This window comes from Scleropages formosus, chromosome 3 (genome assembly GCF_900964775.1).
Source record: "Scleropages formosus chromosome 3, fSclFor1.1, whole genome shotgun sequence".
NCBI classification, from domain to species: Eukaryota; Metazoa; Chordata; class Actinopteri; order Osteoglossiformes; family Osteoglossidae; genus Scleropages; species Scleropages formosus.
The window spans coordinates 18,069,646-18,087,956 of NC_041808.1; the positions used below are offsets into that span (position 1 = coordinate 18,069,646).

Consider the following 18,311-nt stretch of genomic DNA (forward strand, 5'->3'; position numbering starts at 1 on the left):
CAGCTTGTCCAAAATTAAAGAGCGAATGTTATCAGAAAGATATTGTTTGTATTGCCTTCTCTGTATTTAATACTTGTACAGTGTAATTATAGAGTGGAGCTTTTAAAATGACACATTCAAGGGATAATATTTGTATTCCTATATTATTAATTATTGACCTGATATTTATTTATCTGTTAATATACCATTAGTTGGACCTCTGTATTCAATTGGCCTAAATTGACTGTCTGTCTGCTGATTTCTGTCCAAACAAAAAACAAACATGGACACATCTTTTGTTTCATGTTATGTTCCTGCCATATAAAGTGGACAAATATTTAGTTCTCAGTGGAAGAACAATGGAAGTGTGAGGAATATTTGGCAAGCAGTAACCTTTTCTGAGTCGACTAAAGAGAAACATATAATATGAAATACATTAAATGTAGTCAGAGGTCCAATAATTTGGAATTTCGTTTTTTTTTTTTTTTCATTCATCTGCCCTGCATGATTGAAGATGCGATTCTTTAAATTTTTTGCGTTTGCACTTTTAATGTATTCTTTTGTTTTATTTGTAATAAGCGAAGAGCACAGATCTATGAAAAGCGGTAATAAATGCAAACGCATCCGATGAGCACTAGTGGCAGTAGGTTTGGGATTTTGTGCAGCCGACGCTCTGTTCTTCTTTTATTCCTCCGTCGTGTTTCCCAGAGTTTGCTTAATACGCACAGTCTCCCGCGTCAACTTCGCAATTACAATTATTTCCTCTCTCACGGCCCCGCTCAAAATCTCCAGTTGTTTTCAAATGCTCATTTCACGCGCTTGCAGGTGCGAAAAAGAAAAAAAAAAAGAAGAAAAAACAGAGAACGCAGCGAGCCACTGAAGCCATGATGTTATTTTCAAATAAAAACTCCATCTAGCCATTAGGTCGCAAGTTATGAAATTTGTCTGCAAGTCTCTCCTAGACGGGGAGGAATTCTTTTGTTTGCACAGTACGGTGTGTTTCGCGCAGCACCGACATGAATTCATTTGAGTTTACAATAGGCTCTCATATTTACATTGGAAAATAGCGCATAATTTGTATTTCTCCCTCTATATATATATATTAAAATTATATATATATAGATACATATACAGAGAGAGGTGTTTCATATATATTGGTATATTTCTCTCTCTCTCTCTATGTATATATATATATATATATATATATATATATATACAGTATATATAAAATATACTTGAGAAATATACTGGTATTTGGCTGCGCCTCCGAGGGGCTGTAATTCTTGGAATAATGAAGGAAGGTGTTTGTTCACCAAGCATCTGGTTTATTTTAATTAACTCGGAGGTCCACCAGAAACAAGGAACAGCCCCCCATCTACTGGCAGGAGACCCCCAGCCATCTCCCGTCTCCCGTCTCCCATCTCGCGCCTCCTCCACCTCCCGCGCAGAGCAGCCCGCGAGCCGCAGGTAGGACGGAGCGCAGCTTCCAGCGGCGCGCGTCTCGCGCAGCAGCCGCGCCACACGTGTGATGTGTTACACGAGCGCCGCTCCAGCTACCCAGTCAGTGCAGAAAGAGCCACCTGGGAGAAAACTGAAATACTTTTTTTTTAATGGCACTGTGTCTGCAGTAAGTGGAGCGCTTTCTTCCTTTCGTTAACGTTCACGGTGGACCGTCAAGTCACATGTTTAATAACACTCTGATGATGGTGCGTTTTAATATTTTCTGTGCCAGCAATGTACTCATTCCGCGTCCACGGCTTTCCGTGCGCTGCGCTGCAAAAAAAAAAAAAAGTGAAAAAAAATGAGCGTCTTATTTTAAACTCATCTGTCGCGCGTACTGCCGCGCGCGGTCTCTTATTATTTTCGCATCATTTACCGAGGTGTGTTGCCCATCTCATTTTTGAAACGGTGCGTACAGTTTTTATTGTTTCAACCCTGACCCAAAATGCATTGATTTTAATTTTATTCTCAAGTACGCAGTGTCCTTTTCTGCAGGACACAGCAGTATATTTAGGAGCTATTGAAAAAAAAAAAAATGCGGGGTGTGTGAAACGCTCATCGGAGGCGGTGTGTCGGTTGTGTCTGGGTACGAATTCTCTCCTGACATCACTTTGAACATAAATTGATGTGGATGCAAATAATTGATTTGATTGGCTTATTTCTGCACCCTTCTGCTCTGTAGACTAGTATTTCGCCGTAATACAAGATACTTTCAAAATGAGGAAAACATGCATAAAAATGTTAAATCCCACAACTGATCTCTCTACTATATAACCGTAGTTTTAATAAAAAATTAAAATTAGAGGGGAAAAACTGTGTGCGTGTCCACGTGGCCGTGGGCGTGTCCAGTGAAATTCATTGTCTTCTTCATCACTTCTTCATCGCTCGGTGGTTTATTCTTCAGCGTCTCTTGATCACTCAGTGGTGTCTTCATCATCATTAAGAAGTTCTTCATCAGTAAGCGGTGTCCTCTTCATCGTGGAACCCTGAAGAAGCTAACAGAGCGTAAAAAAGTCATCAACTTAATAAATTGTAGGGGTAACTCAGTAACGGGCAATTTCTCTTGTTTCAGCTGCCAGATATGTGTCATTAACAACACACTAGGTTTGATATGTAAATATATGATTGCTGGGATATCGATATTGGTGGAGGAATCCACCCTCAGGGTGTATTGAACTTTGTGGGGGGGGGGCACTAAGAGTCCTAATTAATAGAATTTTTTGCTATTTGCTGTCTGGGGTAAATGACCACTAGACAACTTTACAAAAGTGCTATGTGAAAGACGACAGTCATTGCATATTTTTCAAACACCCTAAAACACTTAGTTGAATTAAGTTGTCATGCGGAGAACTATTGGAACTCTTCATCGACTGAATTATTTTCCCTGCATAAATAATAATGCATGCATCCTAACCGACAAAGCAGAATACACATGGAAAATTAAAGAAGAACAAATGTTTTTTTTAGTGCAGATACTTGTGTCACTATGTGACTCTACCCTTTACCGTACATTAAAACATTTACTTGGATTACTTTTAAATGAAGCCCATGTAGTCAATGCCAGTGTAAACCAAATATTTAATAGCAGAAGACCAGTATTTAGATCATTATATTTCACCAAAACATGTTGTGTTGTTTGATCAAGAACACTTACTTTAAAATCCAAAGAAGCTCTTAAATATATCTAAACTGAACAAGCCCGATGCGTTTAAAACTGGTTTCAGACCAAAATAATAATAATAAAAACATTTAAAACTTAAGCGTTTGCAGTCTGTTTATTTATGTGCAACGGATACGGTAATTTTAGTGTATTCATGTGCACCTCGAGTGGTTATTTTCATACAAATGATCAGGAGTAAAACTAGATTAAAGTGTCAGATATTTCCAGGTAGCTAACGTGTATTATTACTTAAGTTAATTTACAGTTAGGCGGTATAACGGACCCATGTGGGGACCGCTACACTGGTACACTGTACAAGGTTAAAGCTGAAATTCATGATCCTGATTTAAAAATACTAAACTTGCCGTAGTTTGTCTTCCTCTTTTCAAGTTATTTAAAATTATGAATTAAAAAATGACATCCTTTATATATCCGCTATCCTTTATAATACAGAGCTGATACTCACGGTATCATGGTACTCGCGGTAATTATATTTTAAAGATTACTTTTTAAATATATATACCGATTATTTTTTAAGAGAGTTATTTTTGGAGAAAAAAAATAACGTATGATTTATATATTTGAAACATTTTTCTAAATATGTATTTCTTATGGAAAAAAAACAGAGTATCGCATTAGACATAGATACTTTTTTTCCCCAACGATGCATATTTGTGAGGACTGTAACTTTATAACAGGGGATTTAAATGTTGACAAGACTGGAAGAATTAATACAATAAGGGACGGCTGTAAGGGGGTGTGTGTGTGTGTGTGTGTGTGTGTGTGTGGCGAGTAGTGGGGGGGTGAGCTGAGAGTGACAGGTCTTTGTTGGTGAATAGAAATCAGTGGCAATTGAAAGAGGGAGAACTCCTCCTACCAAATTACCCGAACTGGGCAGGCTTCTGCCGCGCTCACAAATAAGACCATGCAGGCGCACAGATGCGCGCAGTCCCAACCTGAGCTCCAGGAGCCTGCAAGTCCTCCGGCACCGGCACCGGCACCGGCTCCGGCACCGGCACGGCGTGGACACTGTCAGCCTTGAATTGAAACCCGACCGCACCACAGCGACTTCTGGCTTCACGAGGAGCCCGTCTCTGCTCCCGGGGCCGAGCTCCTTCATCTTTGGACTACTACCCTTCTTTCCTGGGAAAGGAGCGCGCCGCGGCTAAGTTCTGGGCTTCGCGTCCCAGGCTGCTCGTGCTGCCACATCGCTGCCCCTGGTGCGGTGCGTGCGAGCGTCTCGTGCCACCTCCGTGTGGATGGTCTAGACTCGTGGAGGTGGGGGGGGGGTGCCGAACAGTTCGTCCATGAGCCATGCTTTTCCACGGCATCTCCGGGGATCATATCCAAGGGATAATGGAGGAGATGGAGAGGAGGTCCAAGACGGAGCCTCGCCTCGTCAAAGGAGTTCACATCAACGGAAGGGACACGGTAGGACCCTTAGCTTCCACTTTACAGCACGGTGTCCCCCCCCCGAACCCGTGTTCTCACCATCGGGAGGGCCACGCGACGCGCGTGGAGTTTAAGCTTTACGTGTCCCTTTGTGGTGTTTCCTCTCTGACTCTCTGGGCCTGTCTGCAACTTTTGTTTGACAAATTAATGACATGCTTGTATTTTTTTTTTTCTTGTCTAAATCCCAAAAAACAGGCGAATAAATGCCAATCGATCATGCGCTGTTGGCAAATGAAAATAAATAAATACGTTTTAAAATGGAGAAGATCTCTTAAAGTCGGCCACGCCTCCAAGTGTGTATTAATTATAGGTATTTCTTAGCACTAATGAATAAAGCAGCATTATATTTGTCATTTTCAGGCTCCAGGCAACTAAAACATAAGTCACAGAGGGCGAAACAGATATAGAATATTTAAAAGAGCAAAGAAGCGTCAGTTAATGAACATTAAAGTTAAATTGACACTGCGCGGTTTTATATATATATATATATATATAATTCGGGGTTATTCTAACTATAGCTGCAAAACTCTGAAAGTTATATGTCTGCTATATGCATAGAAAAGTCATAATTTACCATTACAGTGATGAATTAAGCTTTTATATTTTGGTACGTCTAATTTACCTTTGTATCTCTGAATAATAATTATTTTATTAAAAATAATACACAGACTTTTCATATAACAGTTAATACATGAAAAATAAAATACGAGGATCGTTAAATTAAATTGCAAATATTTTCCATTTCGCAAGAAATTCTCTTTCAGTCGCATAAGAATTATTATAATGATTTATATAAACTAAAATAGTTAATTGATGAAACAATATTATTTTTTCCGGGATTTTCACGCGGACAGCTTCCTGAAATGCAGCTCTTACAATAACTAAAAATTATGAGAAATGACTTTTTTTAGTAATTTATTTAAGCGATTTATCCAATTTTTTTAAATGTACTTTTATTATTTTTAGAAGATTTAATTTTTAACGCAAATGCAAGCGTAATACAGCACACTGTAACCTTTTAGGGAAACAAAGGTGACTTTATTTCGTTTTTCTGCATGAGCCACAGGCAAGCGGAATGACAGCTCCGTGTCACCTTTTTGTCATCGACGCAGATCATGCCCACCGTGAGGCCGGAGAAACCCGCCCTGTGCGCCGGCTGTGGAGGGAAGATCTCGGACAGGTACTACCTGCTGGCCGTGGACAAGCAGTGGCACCTGAGGTGTCTCAAGTGCTGTGAGTGCAAACTGGCGCTCGAGTCCGAGCTCACGTGCTTCGCCAAGGACGGCAGCATCTACTGCAAAGAGGACTATTACAGGTGAGGACACCGACCGAGAGCGGCGCGGCCCTACCTGTGCTGTGCGCCGTCACTATGTCGAGTTATGAGTGCAATGAACAACAACATAATGATAATAATAATTATTATTAAATCATTATTATTAATGGCAATAATAATTACATCATTATTATTATTATTATTATTATTATTATTATTACACAGACGTTAAAGAACACTGCCAGAGCGCTGTTCCCCCCCCCCCCCCCTTTTTTTTAATAGAGTGCATTGGTAATATAAAGTCTGAACTTTTCAGTGTAGGATGCGACAGCATTCACTGTGTGTGTGTGTGTGTGTGTGTGAATCCAGCACCGTCTTTTTAGGACGGAAACCCCTTATTTTGTGGCTTTTCACGCGACAGTATAAAGCTTGCCTTGCCTGTTCTGACTTCGTTCGAAGCCGTGTAGAAATTCGCGTTCACGTTAACATCGTGTTGTGTTAAACGGCAAGTCTTTGACGGTTTTGTGGATGGTTTTTGCATGTTTTGGGGCGTTTGTAACTAAACGTCGCGTGCGTGGTTTGCATTAAAATCAGACGAGGACGTGCGCGCGCGCCCCTTCCTTCGGACCGTGAGTCGCGCTCGAGCTGAAGAAAAGCAGACACGTGATGTGAAGAAATACACGGCTGAAAGCAGGCAGCACTCCCAACCAATGTCTAAAGGCAACTGCTGCAGTCTCAGCAGGTAGTGGTGTAGTGTTTAAGACTCTCGCCTTCACACCTTTAGGTTATCCGATCGAATCCCAGGCCTGCTGTAGTAGCCGTAGCGCTCGAGCCTAGGTGCTGACCCCGCAGGAATGATGAAGCCTCGCGCTACGAAGACCTCTTTGTCTTCCTTTAAATTAAAACGGCGGCGAATAACGACGGTGTGTCCTCGTCCTTCCAGGAGGTTCTCGGTGCAGAGGTGCGCGCGCTGCCACCTCGGCATCTCGGCCTCGGAGATGGTGATGCGCGCGCGGGACTCCGTGTACCACCTGAGCTGCTTCACGTGCAGCACGTGCGGCAAGACGCTGACCACGGGCGACCACTTCGGCATGAAGGACAGCCTGGTGTACTGCAGGGCGCACTTCGAGGCCCTGCTCCAGGGGGAGTACCACCCCCAGCTCAACTACACGGACCTGGCGGTGAAAGGAGGAGGCGGCGGCGGCGGAGGCGGCGGTGGCCTGGCGCTGCCCTACTTCAACGGCACGGGCACGGTGCAGAAGGGGCGGCCGAGGAAGAGGAAGAGTCCCGCCATGGGGGTGGACATGGGCTCCTACACCTCTGGTGAGGCTCTCGAACTCGTGGTCGGCCTTATGCTGCACACTCACGCTTTTGTGCCGGGCGGGCGGGCGACTTACACCGCTAGATCGGGCCGATCATCATCATCATCATCATCAGCAGCAGCAGCAGCTTCACACCAACTTTCAGACTTAGAATTCATACCGCGGGCTTATTTTCACCGTGTCAAATCAGGGTAAGTACCTTGACCAAGTTGACACCGGCACGAGGGGATTCGAAACAACATGCGTGCAGTGCCAACATGCCTGCGTCCCTGCAGCATGATCATCATGATTATGAAGCATTAAACTCCACATAATCATGACCGTGTTATTAGTTCCGAAGTCAGATCGAGTACTAGTGGTGCGTTCATCTCGGCCTAGGATCACCAGGGTAATTCATTTTACGTCACACTATTTGGGCTTATTTCACACGCGTGCATCAAAATGATACTGTATCAGTGTATGTCACCCTGTATTTATATCTCTTAAGTGATCGTGATTTTATTATTTTTGAAATGCTTTTTTGCTTGTGCAAAATGTATTACACTTCTGAAGATATTAGTGAAAACATCGTTTTTATGTCGTTGTTATGCAGTTCTTATTTTAATACGGTATAATAACCGGTAGACATTGTATTTCAGTGAGATGTACGTCGCTTCGGAGAAAAGTCTCTAGTAAATGTATAAATGTAAATGTAAATGTAGACGAATAATAATGCTGCATATGCATTTACACGAATTTGAGTTGAATTGTAGGTTATCCAATGTATCAGAGCAATGACTACTGGAATAAGTAGTTTATTTATGCGCTAAAAATACGTCACACTAAACAGCTCTTTTTATCCCGTACAAGCATTTTTATATTATTTCTACTGCGATGTAAACTTTTTAATATCCCACTCGTTTCATAAGAGGGGAAGTTCTGATGTTTCTTAACCTTTCGTCACTAAGATGATATTGAAGTGGAATATTACTCGTATTTAAGTGATATCCCAAGTGGAATAGTGGAAACGTGTGTGTATTTGTGTGTGTGTGTGTGTGTGTGTGTGTGTGTGTGCCCGCGCCGTTCTTCTCGACTGCAAGTGGAACATGGGTTGCACGTTAATTGTTCGGTGTTAATTGAACGTGACGTTGGAATCCCTGGCCGCCCACCACCTTTTAATCACCATCAGGAGGTCAGTGCTGCTCGCAGAAAGAGGATAAACTGCACCGACCGCGGAAAAAGCGCGCGGGACTGGGGAGGGAAAGAAAAAAAAAAAAAAAAACACCGCTCCTAGGATTAGGACGAGACACGGAGCTTCTTCATCAGAGATATTCTGTGATTTAGTGACTTGTACTCGTCTCTTAATCACTGTAAAGTTAATGCTCTCACATTCTAAGTAGGCCTCAGCTTCATAATAATAATAATAATAATAATAATAACGATGATGATGATAAGAAAAAGATAAATTAGACAGCGCAAGAACAAAAACAAAACTGATTTCCTTTTGAACCAATAAACACACGGAGAATTATAGTGTACTTTTCAGTACGATACCTTTATTTGCAATTGTTCAGCATAGTTTTACAAAGCTTACCTGGATGAAGACAGAAACAGGTGTATATATATGGGCTTAGGAAAAAGGCTACAAAGAGGAATTGGACATCCCAACGTCATTTTAAATGAAGGCATCTTTAAAGAAACCGTCCAAGATGCTCTTTGAGACTGTCGACACTCTTCCCTTATTAAACTATGCGGCTGTTGTCCGTAAAATACGACGCAGTTTGTATTTTGCATTTGTGCAGCGGGGTTACGGAAGTGTTCAGCACCGCTTCTTTCTGGATCTGAATTCCATTCCTGCTGTAACGCCCGGAACAACGTTATTACCTTGAATTGATACACTAACAATAATACCAAGCTGGATAAATCAATATAAAGTTCTTTAGTTAACATTTTATCTAACATTCGCCTCGGACAACGCTTACAAAGAATAATAACTAAATGAAATGGCGACGCTTGTTGTTTGTGCCTCATTATCTTGAGCGGTGGGTTCGGACGGCGGTTGGAATCCGGACCAATCCGTACGCACATTCACCCGTGTGTGTGTGTGTGTGTGTGTGTGTGTGTGTGTGTGTGTGTGTGAGAGAGTCCAACCTGTGATGGATCGGAACCCCACCCAGGGTGTACCCTGTCCAGCCTATCGCCCTGTTTCCGAGATGTACTGCGGACCACAGCGAGCGTCCATTAGAGCGCAACTTTGTGAGAAAGGGGAAAGACGATGAACAAAAGTCAGCGTAACCGACCAATTAGAAGCGGGCTGCGTTCGTCGATGCTGTAGAGACCCCTAGTGGAGGCCAGTGCAAGTACAACAGCGCCGCTCGAATAGCCGTGGCGCGGAAGTGTTGCCGCGCGCTGCTGCGCTCCACACTGAAAGTGGACCAATTACAGCTCTGAACGTGTGGCGATTTTTGTACACCACCAGACTTCAAACTATGGCACAGCACTCGTTTTTACACGTTTCAAAAAACCGTTTGGTATGTTCCTTAGAAGTGCTGTGCATCGTCAAAAAACGTAAACGTAGAAAAGAAAGCCAAAAAGGTGGAGATAGCATTTTGGGAAATAAAAGACCAAGTCCGTTAATATTTTCCTGATTGGAAACCCAGTTTTCGTTTAAAAAAATTAATAACGATTTCTGTCATGCACTATTCATTCAGAGTTAATTGTGCAACTCAACACGCGGCAAATCGCACACGTGATGCGCACACAACGCGTTGAAAACAGAACGTGAAGCCGCCTTGCTTACAATAGTTGCTTCCCTACACTTTTTGAAATATACAGAAACACTTCGATGTAAAAACCTTTAAAACCCCATAGTCTTCATTGTAGTACATGTTACCACACTTAAGGTTGCCAGGCTGCTACCCCTTTCTGTGTGCAGTGAGCTAAATATCCTTGACCTTAAGCTCGAGCCTGACTTCTAAATGGCGGGAAAAATGCCATGGCACTATGATCACTGCAGTAAACATGTTCAAACCCAAGATGTTTAGGGTTTGCTGGCGTTCTGCACATCGTGTACGTGCGTACATAGCCAGTAGTGCGTAGTTACTCCTGTGGCCCTCAAACTGTCTAGTCGTGCTACTGGCCATTCATCGAATGCATCAGAGCAGCACATTTAGTCCCGAAACGCATTAACACACGTTCTTTGGTTCGGTTCGTATTGCGAAGGTTTCAAGGAATTGCATAAAAAGTACCGGTGACACATTTTTTTAAAAACGTTTATGTCTTCTTTTTAAATTTCATTACGGCTATGTTTTTGCCGATTAAATTGCATCATGAATCAGTCATTTATAATTATGGACTTTTTAACTGTAATTTTTACACCTGAGTATTTTTAGTGCTCAGGGTAAGTATCTTGGTCAAGGGTTCTAGAGCCGTACTGGAGAATGGGGACGGAACCAGCAACCTTCAGGTTACTGGTCATTAATATCTATGCTAAGCAACATGTCAGCGAATTCATCACATGCACCTTTTTTTCTGTTTGTCCCTTAGACAAACTTGTGATTTTTGAGTGAAAGGTTGAATGATCCAGTTAAAGGTCAACTGCAGCCATTAAGCAGGAAGAATATTTTACCCCTTCTTTGCTCTTAGGGTGCAATGAGAATGAAACCGATCACCTGGACCGGGATCAGCAGCCCTACCCCCCGTCCCAGAAGACCAAGCGCATGCGGACGTCCTTCAAACACAACCAGCTCCGCACCATGAAGTCCTACTTTGCTATTAACCACAACCCCGACGCAAAGGACTTAAAGCAGCTTGCCCAGAAAACTGGGCTCACCAAAAGAGTTCTACAGGTAAGCATTCACGCATCCTTCCCTCTGATCCTGTTTAGTTCATGATTACCTGGAATTGCACATCCACTTTATTCTTTATGTCCTTTTATATTGCTTCAGTTCTGAAGCCATTTTAACTGTTTTATGTAAAACTTTAGACAGACAAAAAGTTCTTCCTTAAGTCTTTGTATGTTTCATCCACTGATTTCCCCCAGTATCCCTCTGTGCAGCCAAAAGAATAAATGCAAAATGATTATTTTCATTAAAAGCGTAATTCATGAGAGATATGTGGAAGAAAAGGCGAAAAGGTTAACATTGCAAAACAAGGGGGTAATAAGCAGTGTTACACAGATTAAATATACACACGATGACTATTACATTTAAAATAAGGTCAAAATATTGATATTTTAGTGGATGCAACATTCTGCTTATAATTACAATTTGGTTTTTGCTTAGGGGAAAAAAAAATAAATTAAAGGTTTGACTCAAAATCAGCAGCCCTCATCTTAAATGTATTATAAACTTTATTCTCGTCCCCCTTTTTCAAAGATCAATTTTGATTTGCTCAGTTAGTATGTGGTGTTTTTTTATATGCAAGGCAGCTGCATTAAAAAAGTAAACATAACGAACACACTAAATCAGACTTATGGAAGTAAAGACATTCGGATTGGTTTGCAGGTGTGGTTCCAAAATGCAAGAGCCAAATTCAGACGGAACGTTTTGCGACAGGAGAATGGGGGTGTTGATAAGGCCGACGGCACGTCCCTCCCTCCGCCCTCGTCCGACAGCGGCCCACTCACCCCGCCCAGCGCCGCGACCACACTAACAGACCTGACCAATCCCTCTATCACTGTAGTGACTTCAGTGACATCTAGTCTGGACAGCCATGAGTCCGGGAGTCCCTCGCAAAGTACTCTAACAAACCTTTTCTAACTTTTTTAACAAGACATTTTAAAAGACATCTTAACGACCAGAGACACAAATCTTGGAAGAGCAAAGAAACAACCGGGAAAAAAAAATCTATCAAAATTGTGGTGTGTAGGAACTGCTTGGAATCTGCTTGTGTAGTTAGATATTCAGTAATTGGTGTCTAAGTACTAAGTGGACTAATATCAGTGATAATTGTGGTAATAAGGATTATAATTTCTCTTCTGGCTTTTGAGATACAAAACCTAAACACCATTACAATATCTTCAAAATCACATAAACACCTTTTAACAAATTTTAACTTAATCTAATCTAAATTAAATACTGTCAGACAATGAAACAATTTAATGTCTATGTATGATTCATAAATTGAATTTATCGTGTATACATTTGGATTGTGCCCACAAAAACATCTGTGTTTATGCACTACATCAGAACAGACAGTTATATCTGGGGAATAAGGGCAGTATTAGTGTGTGTAATGTGCACTTTTAATATAATTCAAATTAACCGTCCATCACATATGTTTCAAATTAAATAAATTATTGCACGCATAAATGAAAACGGCAATCAGATTTTAAACTGTTCTACACTCAAGTTCAAAAATCTGGCGGAAGAAAAATTCAGTGTGTATTTTCTTTTTACATAAAGCTTTATCTGCTGTGTGAATCCGAGGAAATTGAGACTTGCACAGTGATAACAATATCATAAATTGAGGGGAAAAAAAAACAAAAACAGCAATCTGAATTGGTGTTCTTATCATCTGAGTTGATATTTTCCACAATTAAGAACTTTTATGAAACAAAAGGTTAAATTCAGTCCCTTTACCATGCTAACTTTCCTTAGCTTTGCCAAATGATTAAAGCAACTATAGGAAAGAATCCGACTTATAGATTGAATTAAGTACTTGGCCTAAACATGTTGTGATTATTTTAAGCAGATGTGAAACAGAAGTACACTATTAAGTAACAATATACTGCCTCGATAATAGTGTATTGTTCTTAAGTTGCTCAGGGTGTTAGTTTAAAAATGGCACAAGCCAGTGGAAGAAGAATGACTGAGAAAAACGAGAAGCTGACATGTGTAGGTTGCTGAGCTGAACAATACGAAGACCGTAAAAGTGATGGGAAATTTTCAGATGAGCCCGAAGGAAAAAAAAATCATCCATATACAATGTTTTCTGACATCATATTTTCTTTATGGGCACTTGCCACTGAAAAAAACCAAAAACTTGTTCTTTCTGGTCCTTGCTGAGGCTAAGTACATTTCATTGTAAGTGTGTCAAAATTTGTTCTTTTGTAGAACAAAATGGTCAATTGATCTACTCTTATAAAGTAGATGCCTATCTCAGTTTTACTATGTGCCTTATCCTACAACTTGGAAGAGTTTGTGAAAATCAGGATACATGTTGTTTGTTAACTGATTTACATCATTTTAATGGCTCATTGGTTTTGTACTGTTATATCTTATTTTGGAAGATCTCCACTGTTCAGATGGGACAGCCACATTGCAGGCAGCAGCTGATAATTGGATAGTTCAAGAATTGGAGTTATTGATTTTTTTTGTGTTTATAGTACAGTAACTGTTCTTACAAGATTGTCCATGTTTCTTTGTTTCTTGATAAAGATGGTGTATAGATATTATTTCCCCTTAAATATTTATGGACCAAACAGTTGTTATATATCTTATTAAATTTTGTGTGAATAAAATACATTGCTTTAAATGAGTTTTATTTTATTATATTAACAATTTGAATGTGTTGAGTATTACTTAAGGATGAGTGGTACTGTTTACACTACTTAATTTTAGTGTCATAATTAAATGTTCACTGACAAAACAAAAACCCTCTACAGTTCTGTTCTTAAATTTTGTGGTGTTTACCAATTCCAAGTAATGCCCCTCGGATACACAACTTCGTAGTCAGTTGCAAAATGAAGAGATAGTACTTAATGCATGAATATCGCTACATTTACATCAACCCAATCTAATACTGGAACATATATGAATATGATAGAACAATTACAATGGAGTAAAAGAAGTTGCAGACCCCATAAAGCTAGGTTGCTCTGTAGTTTAATAAATTGTTACTCTATGATTTTTTTTCAGGGAGAACAAATCTTGGGGCATTACAGCCACACCTCCCGACGTTTGAAAATTCCCTAAAGTATTAAAAGAAGGAAAACTTTGATCGGAATTCCTCACCATTGAAGACAAAGACAATTAGGATAAGACTAAAAGAAAAAATATAAAGAATCTGTTAAGCCAAAAAACGTAAAAACTGACCATAAAATGTGTTTCCTGAATGTTTCAGCCCACCAACGGAGGAGAAACTTCTGTATTTCTTTTTACTTTTTTGAACTATTACTATTGTGAAACAAGACCTGGCTTTCTCTTTGTACTGGAATGAAGTTCATAGCATTACAAAACCCATTTGTATATATATATGCATAAATATGTCAGAGCAACCTGGCAGCAAGAAAAAGGGGCAACTGCATGAATTAAAGGAAGCAGACCATTAAACAACAGAATTATTTCCTGTCAATACTTGTATAAAGGCGCACCGATAATGTACCTCTGCAGCACCTTAATGAGAAATTCTTTCTTTTCTTGCAAATGCAATTTCAAGAAGCTCTGAAAGCCAGGCAGTAGACCTGCCACAATATAAGGAGGCAACCTTAGAGACTGCAAGGTGTGTGCTTCACCACCTAACTGTGCCACAAGAGGAATTTAATAAAAGATGAAATAAGTCAAATTTTGCATGCAGTTTTAAAGTTTGTTATTTCCAAAAATTGTATTGAAGACATTTCTGTTTTATGCATCCAGTTTTGTTGTCAACAAAAATAAACAGTTATCTGAAATTGCTTTCTGGAAACTATTGCATTGCAATACTGATGAAAAATGCAAAGAACAAACCTTTAAGCTTTGAACACATCTACATACCAACTAATTACACTTCGATGACCACATATTTACTGTTGAATTACATCTTTCATCACTGGAATAACTACATTATGACTATACTATACTACTGAAATGTTGTTATGTATACAGTATGTCGGGAAGGATTTTCAAACACTTAAATTTTCTGAATTCAGCATTGTGCCTCAAACAAAAGTGAAGATTAACATTAATATTTTCCTCAAGAGAACATATCCCAAGTTCTCTAATAAAACAGTATGTTTTCTTTTTTTCTGGTAACATGTGAGTTACGACCTTTAGTATGATGAAGAGGTGAAGTCAAGATCGGGTGTGGTGTCAGAAAAGTGCTTCGGGGTCCTGATGCAACCCTCAGAAGCACTGCCAGGAATGTAATCACATTTGCTGTCATCTTTCTATTCTCAGATAATATCACATAAAACAAGACCTGGTAATTATGGTGTCACATTCCAGGTGTTTAACTACAAAACACACTTTCCCGACCACTGTGATCAAGAGTAGAAACTCACACAGAGATTGATTACTAATGTTTTGCCGCAAGACTGTGAAAATCATGGACTATTAAACTCCGTTAAAGTATGTAGGGTCAGTGTGTGGACAGAGCTGTTTTTTGTCATTTAAAATAAGACAGTTGGGAAGAACAGGAATTAGGAAGAAGCAGAAACGGTAAAAAATGAAAAGTCAGACAGGCAGGAGCAGCGAGAGTGAAAAAAGAAATAGCGTCTGGTTTGATCAGTAAAAGTGGCTGGAATATTCTTAAAGGAAACAGAATTTCATGACGTTTACAGGTATTTCACAAAACAGCTGTGGTTCTCATGCAAAAACTCCCTATGGGATGAAGCCACTCACCTCATGTCTCCCCTTCACTGCTCGCCTCCCTCAAAATGACAGACATCACCACTGTTCACAACAAATGCATTTAAATGTCTAATACAGTACAGCATCTTGTGGGCTTTCAGTGTAATGTAATATCACTGTTACAAATTTTAATGTCATTCTTTACGCTGTTTATCGATTAGGATTTTTCATCTTGTGGTCCAGTGAAAGCTGGAAGGTCTATCATCAAAACTAGGAAATCCATAGAGCTGTCACTAAAGTACAGTCATTTCTGCTTAAAGAACAGGAGGTCATATTAATATCTCTCTTCCCTGTTCAATCTGCCCACAAAATGCATATCAAAGTTTTAGTTATAAGCCATCAGTCATTCAGTTAAGAGTCTGTAGCCATTTGGCCCATTGAGTACCATGCATGACAAGACTGAAGAAAGTGCTGCAAAGAACAGCTGGAATAAAGGCTGATGTCACAGGTTTTCTAAAAGAAATTATTTGGGCTGCTCTGTGCTATATCGCTTTAAAGAACATATTTTTATCAAGAGGTTCCAGTACACTGCAACTGCTATATATTCATAATGTAGGACTTTTTGCACCAAACAACACATAATCATGCAGAAAGAATTCAAAAATTTTTACATAAAATAGGTGATGTACAGGAGGTCTATCTGCTGTTAGTTTTTTCTTTTAAATGCGCACACACACACATTGTCTGAAACTGCTTGTCCCATGTGGGGTCACGAGGAGCCGGAGCCTAACTCGGCAACACAGGGCGTAAGGGACACACCCAGGATGGGACGCCAGTCCATCGCAAGGCACCCCAAGCAGGACTTGAACCCCAGACCCACTGGAGAGCAGGACCCAGTCAAACAAACTGCACAACTGCACCCCGTCTTTTAAACGTTTGTCGGAAAAAAATGAATTTTAAAAAATAACCTTTTTTCACTTAAAACGTCTGCAGTACAGAAACCATTGCTGTCCATTAACAAAGCTCAAATGTTTTAAAACTGTTGCAATAAATTACAGCAAATACAGGTGTTACCCATGCCTTCAAAAGGCACCTCTGAGCATAAACAAAGTTATATTTCTAAAATTGTTCTGCAACATAGTCACAAATTATCACCCATCAGCAACCTGCAATAACTCTCTGAAATATCGGGAGAGTGTGTGGCTTGGTGGAGCGCCTTTCCGAGGTCAGAGATCTGAGAAATGCAACAAGAGCATTTTGTCTTGCTAGAGAAGGGGAGTCATGGAGAGAGCCATGCTGAGGGTCAAGTGAGTATGCGTCATGTGAACAGGAAGGAGCGTGACCCAAAATCCTCTGGCTCTGAACCGAAAGAACAGCGTGTGTTACACTCAGAGTCAGAGGGAGGGAAAGACGAAGGGAGGGCAAGGAAGGATTTTCAATATATTCTAACTGTCTAATCAAAGGAAATGATTCACCAAGATCTTCTGATGCAAAGTAGATGTATCTCAAACTATGTACTGACGAGAAATCTAGTGTAACATAAATGTATTTCAATACTTTATATGGATTTGACCCTGTGGAACCTTATCGGCACTGTCCCTGTTTTCCATAATGTTTGGCATTACGGATGAATTCGGAGAACAAAAATTAATGTCAAAAAGCTTACAGACAGAGGATTTGGGCGTGACTTTTCATTCTGGAGATCGCCAGCTCAAATCTCGTTCGGGGCTCCAGAGTAAATGCATAACTGGGATCAGTGCTGACTGAACGCCCTGATTTATTTCGGTATTTTTGCTGGTATTCTGACTGATGAATGCCACTTGAGAGAAAGAGTTTCCTGACAATATTGGTACACAATGGATGGCAATACAGAGGGCTCTAGGTCCAGCTTGGAAGTGCCAGTGATGATATGTCACATTCAGAGAGACCATTCCAGCTCCAGGCCAGCACTTCTCCTTCTTGCCGCTGAGCACATGCTCTATATGCCTTCATCGAGCTAGCTTTGCATGAGATGAAGTGTTTAACAGAAGTTTCCATACGCGTGTCTCAGATGAGCACTGACACACAATAAGCCGGTGACACACACAGCGTAAGGTTAATGCAGATGGGTTGTTATTCTGTGAACTGGTGCACAACAGAATCCTAGTGAAGTCTTGCCAAGTCCTAAATACTGTATAATTTCATTTCCCTCAGTAAATACAGCCAAGGAATGCAATGTCATGACTCTGGCCAGTTGATGACACCCCGAAGGTTTATACAGTTAAAGTCCTAAAACAGTTCAACCGACACAGGAGACAATTACTGAAGCACGAAGGAGCATCAGCATCAAATAAACGTATGGAAAAACAAAGATCTCTCCTCTTTTTATAGATTTACATTGACTTATATCAGTTCAGTATGACATTAGTTTCATTCTAATTTTCTTAATTTTTTCAATGTATTAAATCTTAATTTTTGTTATTTTTATTATGTAACATACAGCTGAATTATTGTAGAGGGGGACAGCAGGTGGCATGGTGGTACAGGGAGTAGCGTTGCTGTCTCACAGCGCCTGGGTGGTATGAGAGGACGTGGGATTGATCCCTTCTCAGTCTGTGTAGAGTTTGCATCTTCTCCCTGTGTCTGTATGGGTTTTCCCGAGGGTGCTCTGGTTTCCT

The 18,311-nt window shown here is 40.4% G+C and overlaps 1 protein-coding gene across 2 annotated transcripts; it reads left to right on the top strand.

The window, feature by feature from the left end:
* Positions 1 to 4,435: 4,435 nt before the first annotated feature.
* LOC108935047 (LIM/homeobox protein Lhx9) lies at positions 4,436 to 14,715 on the top strand. Of its 2 annotated transcripts, none has more exons than XM_029250485.1 (5): positions 4,436 to 4,570; positions 5,704 to 5,906; positions 6,808 to 7,187; positions 10,811 to 11,013; positions 11,671 to 12,041. In XM_029250485.1, the coding sequence occupies exons 1-5, from the start codon at positions 4,454 to 4,456 to the stop codon at positions 11,923 to 11,925; spliced, it is 1,158 nt and encodes a 385-aa protein (XP_029106318.1). In that variant the 5' UTR covers positions 4,436 to 4,453; the 3' UTR covers positions 11,926 to 12,041. The 2 variants fall into 2 exon arrangements, with proteins under 2 accessions (XP_029106318.1, XP_029106319.1); XM_029250486.1 differs by lacking the exon at positions 11,671 to 12,041 and adding an exon at positions 14,026 to 14,715 and having other exon boundaries at positions 4,442 to 4,570.
* Positions 14,716 to 18,311: the final 3,596 nt, after the last annotated feature.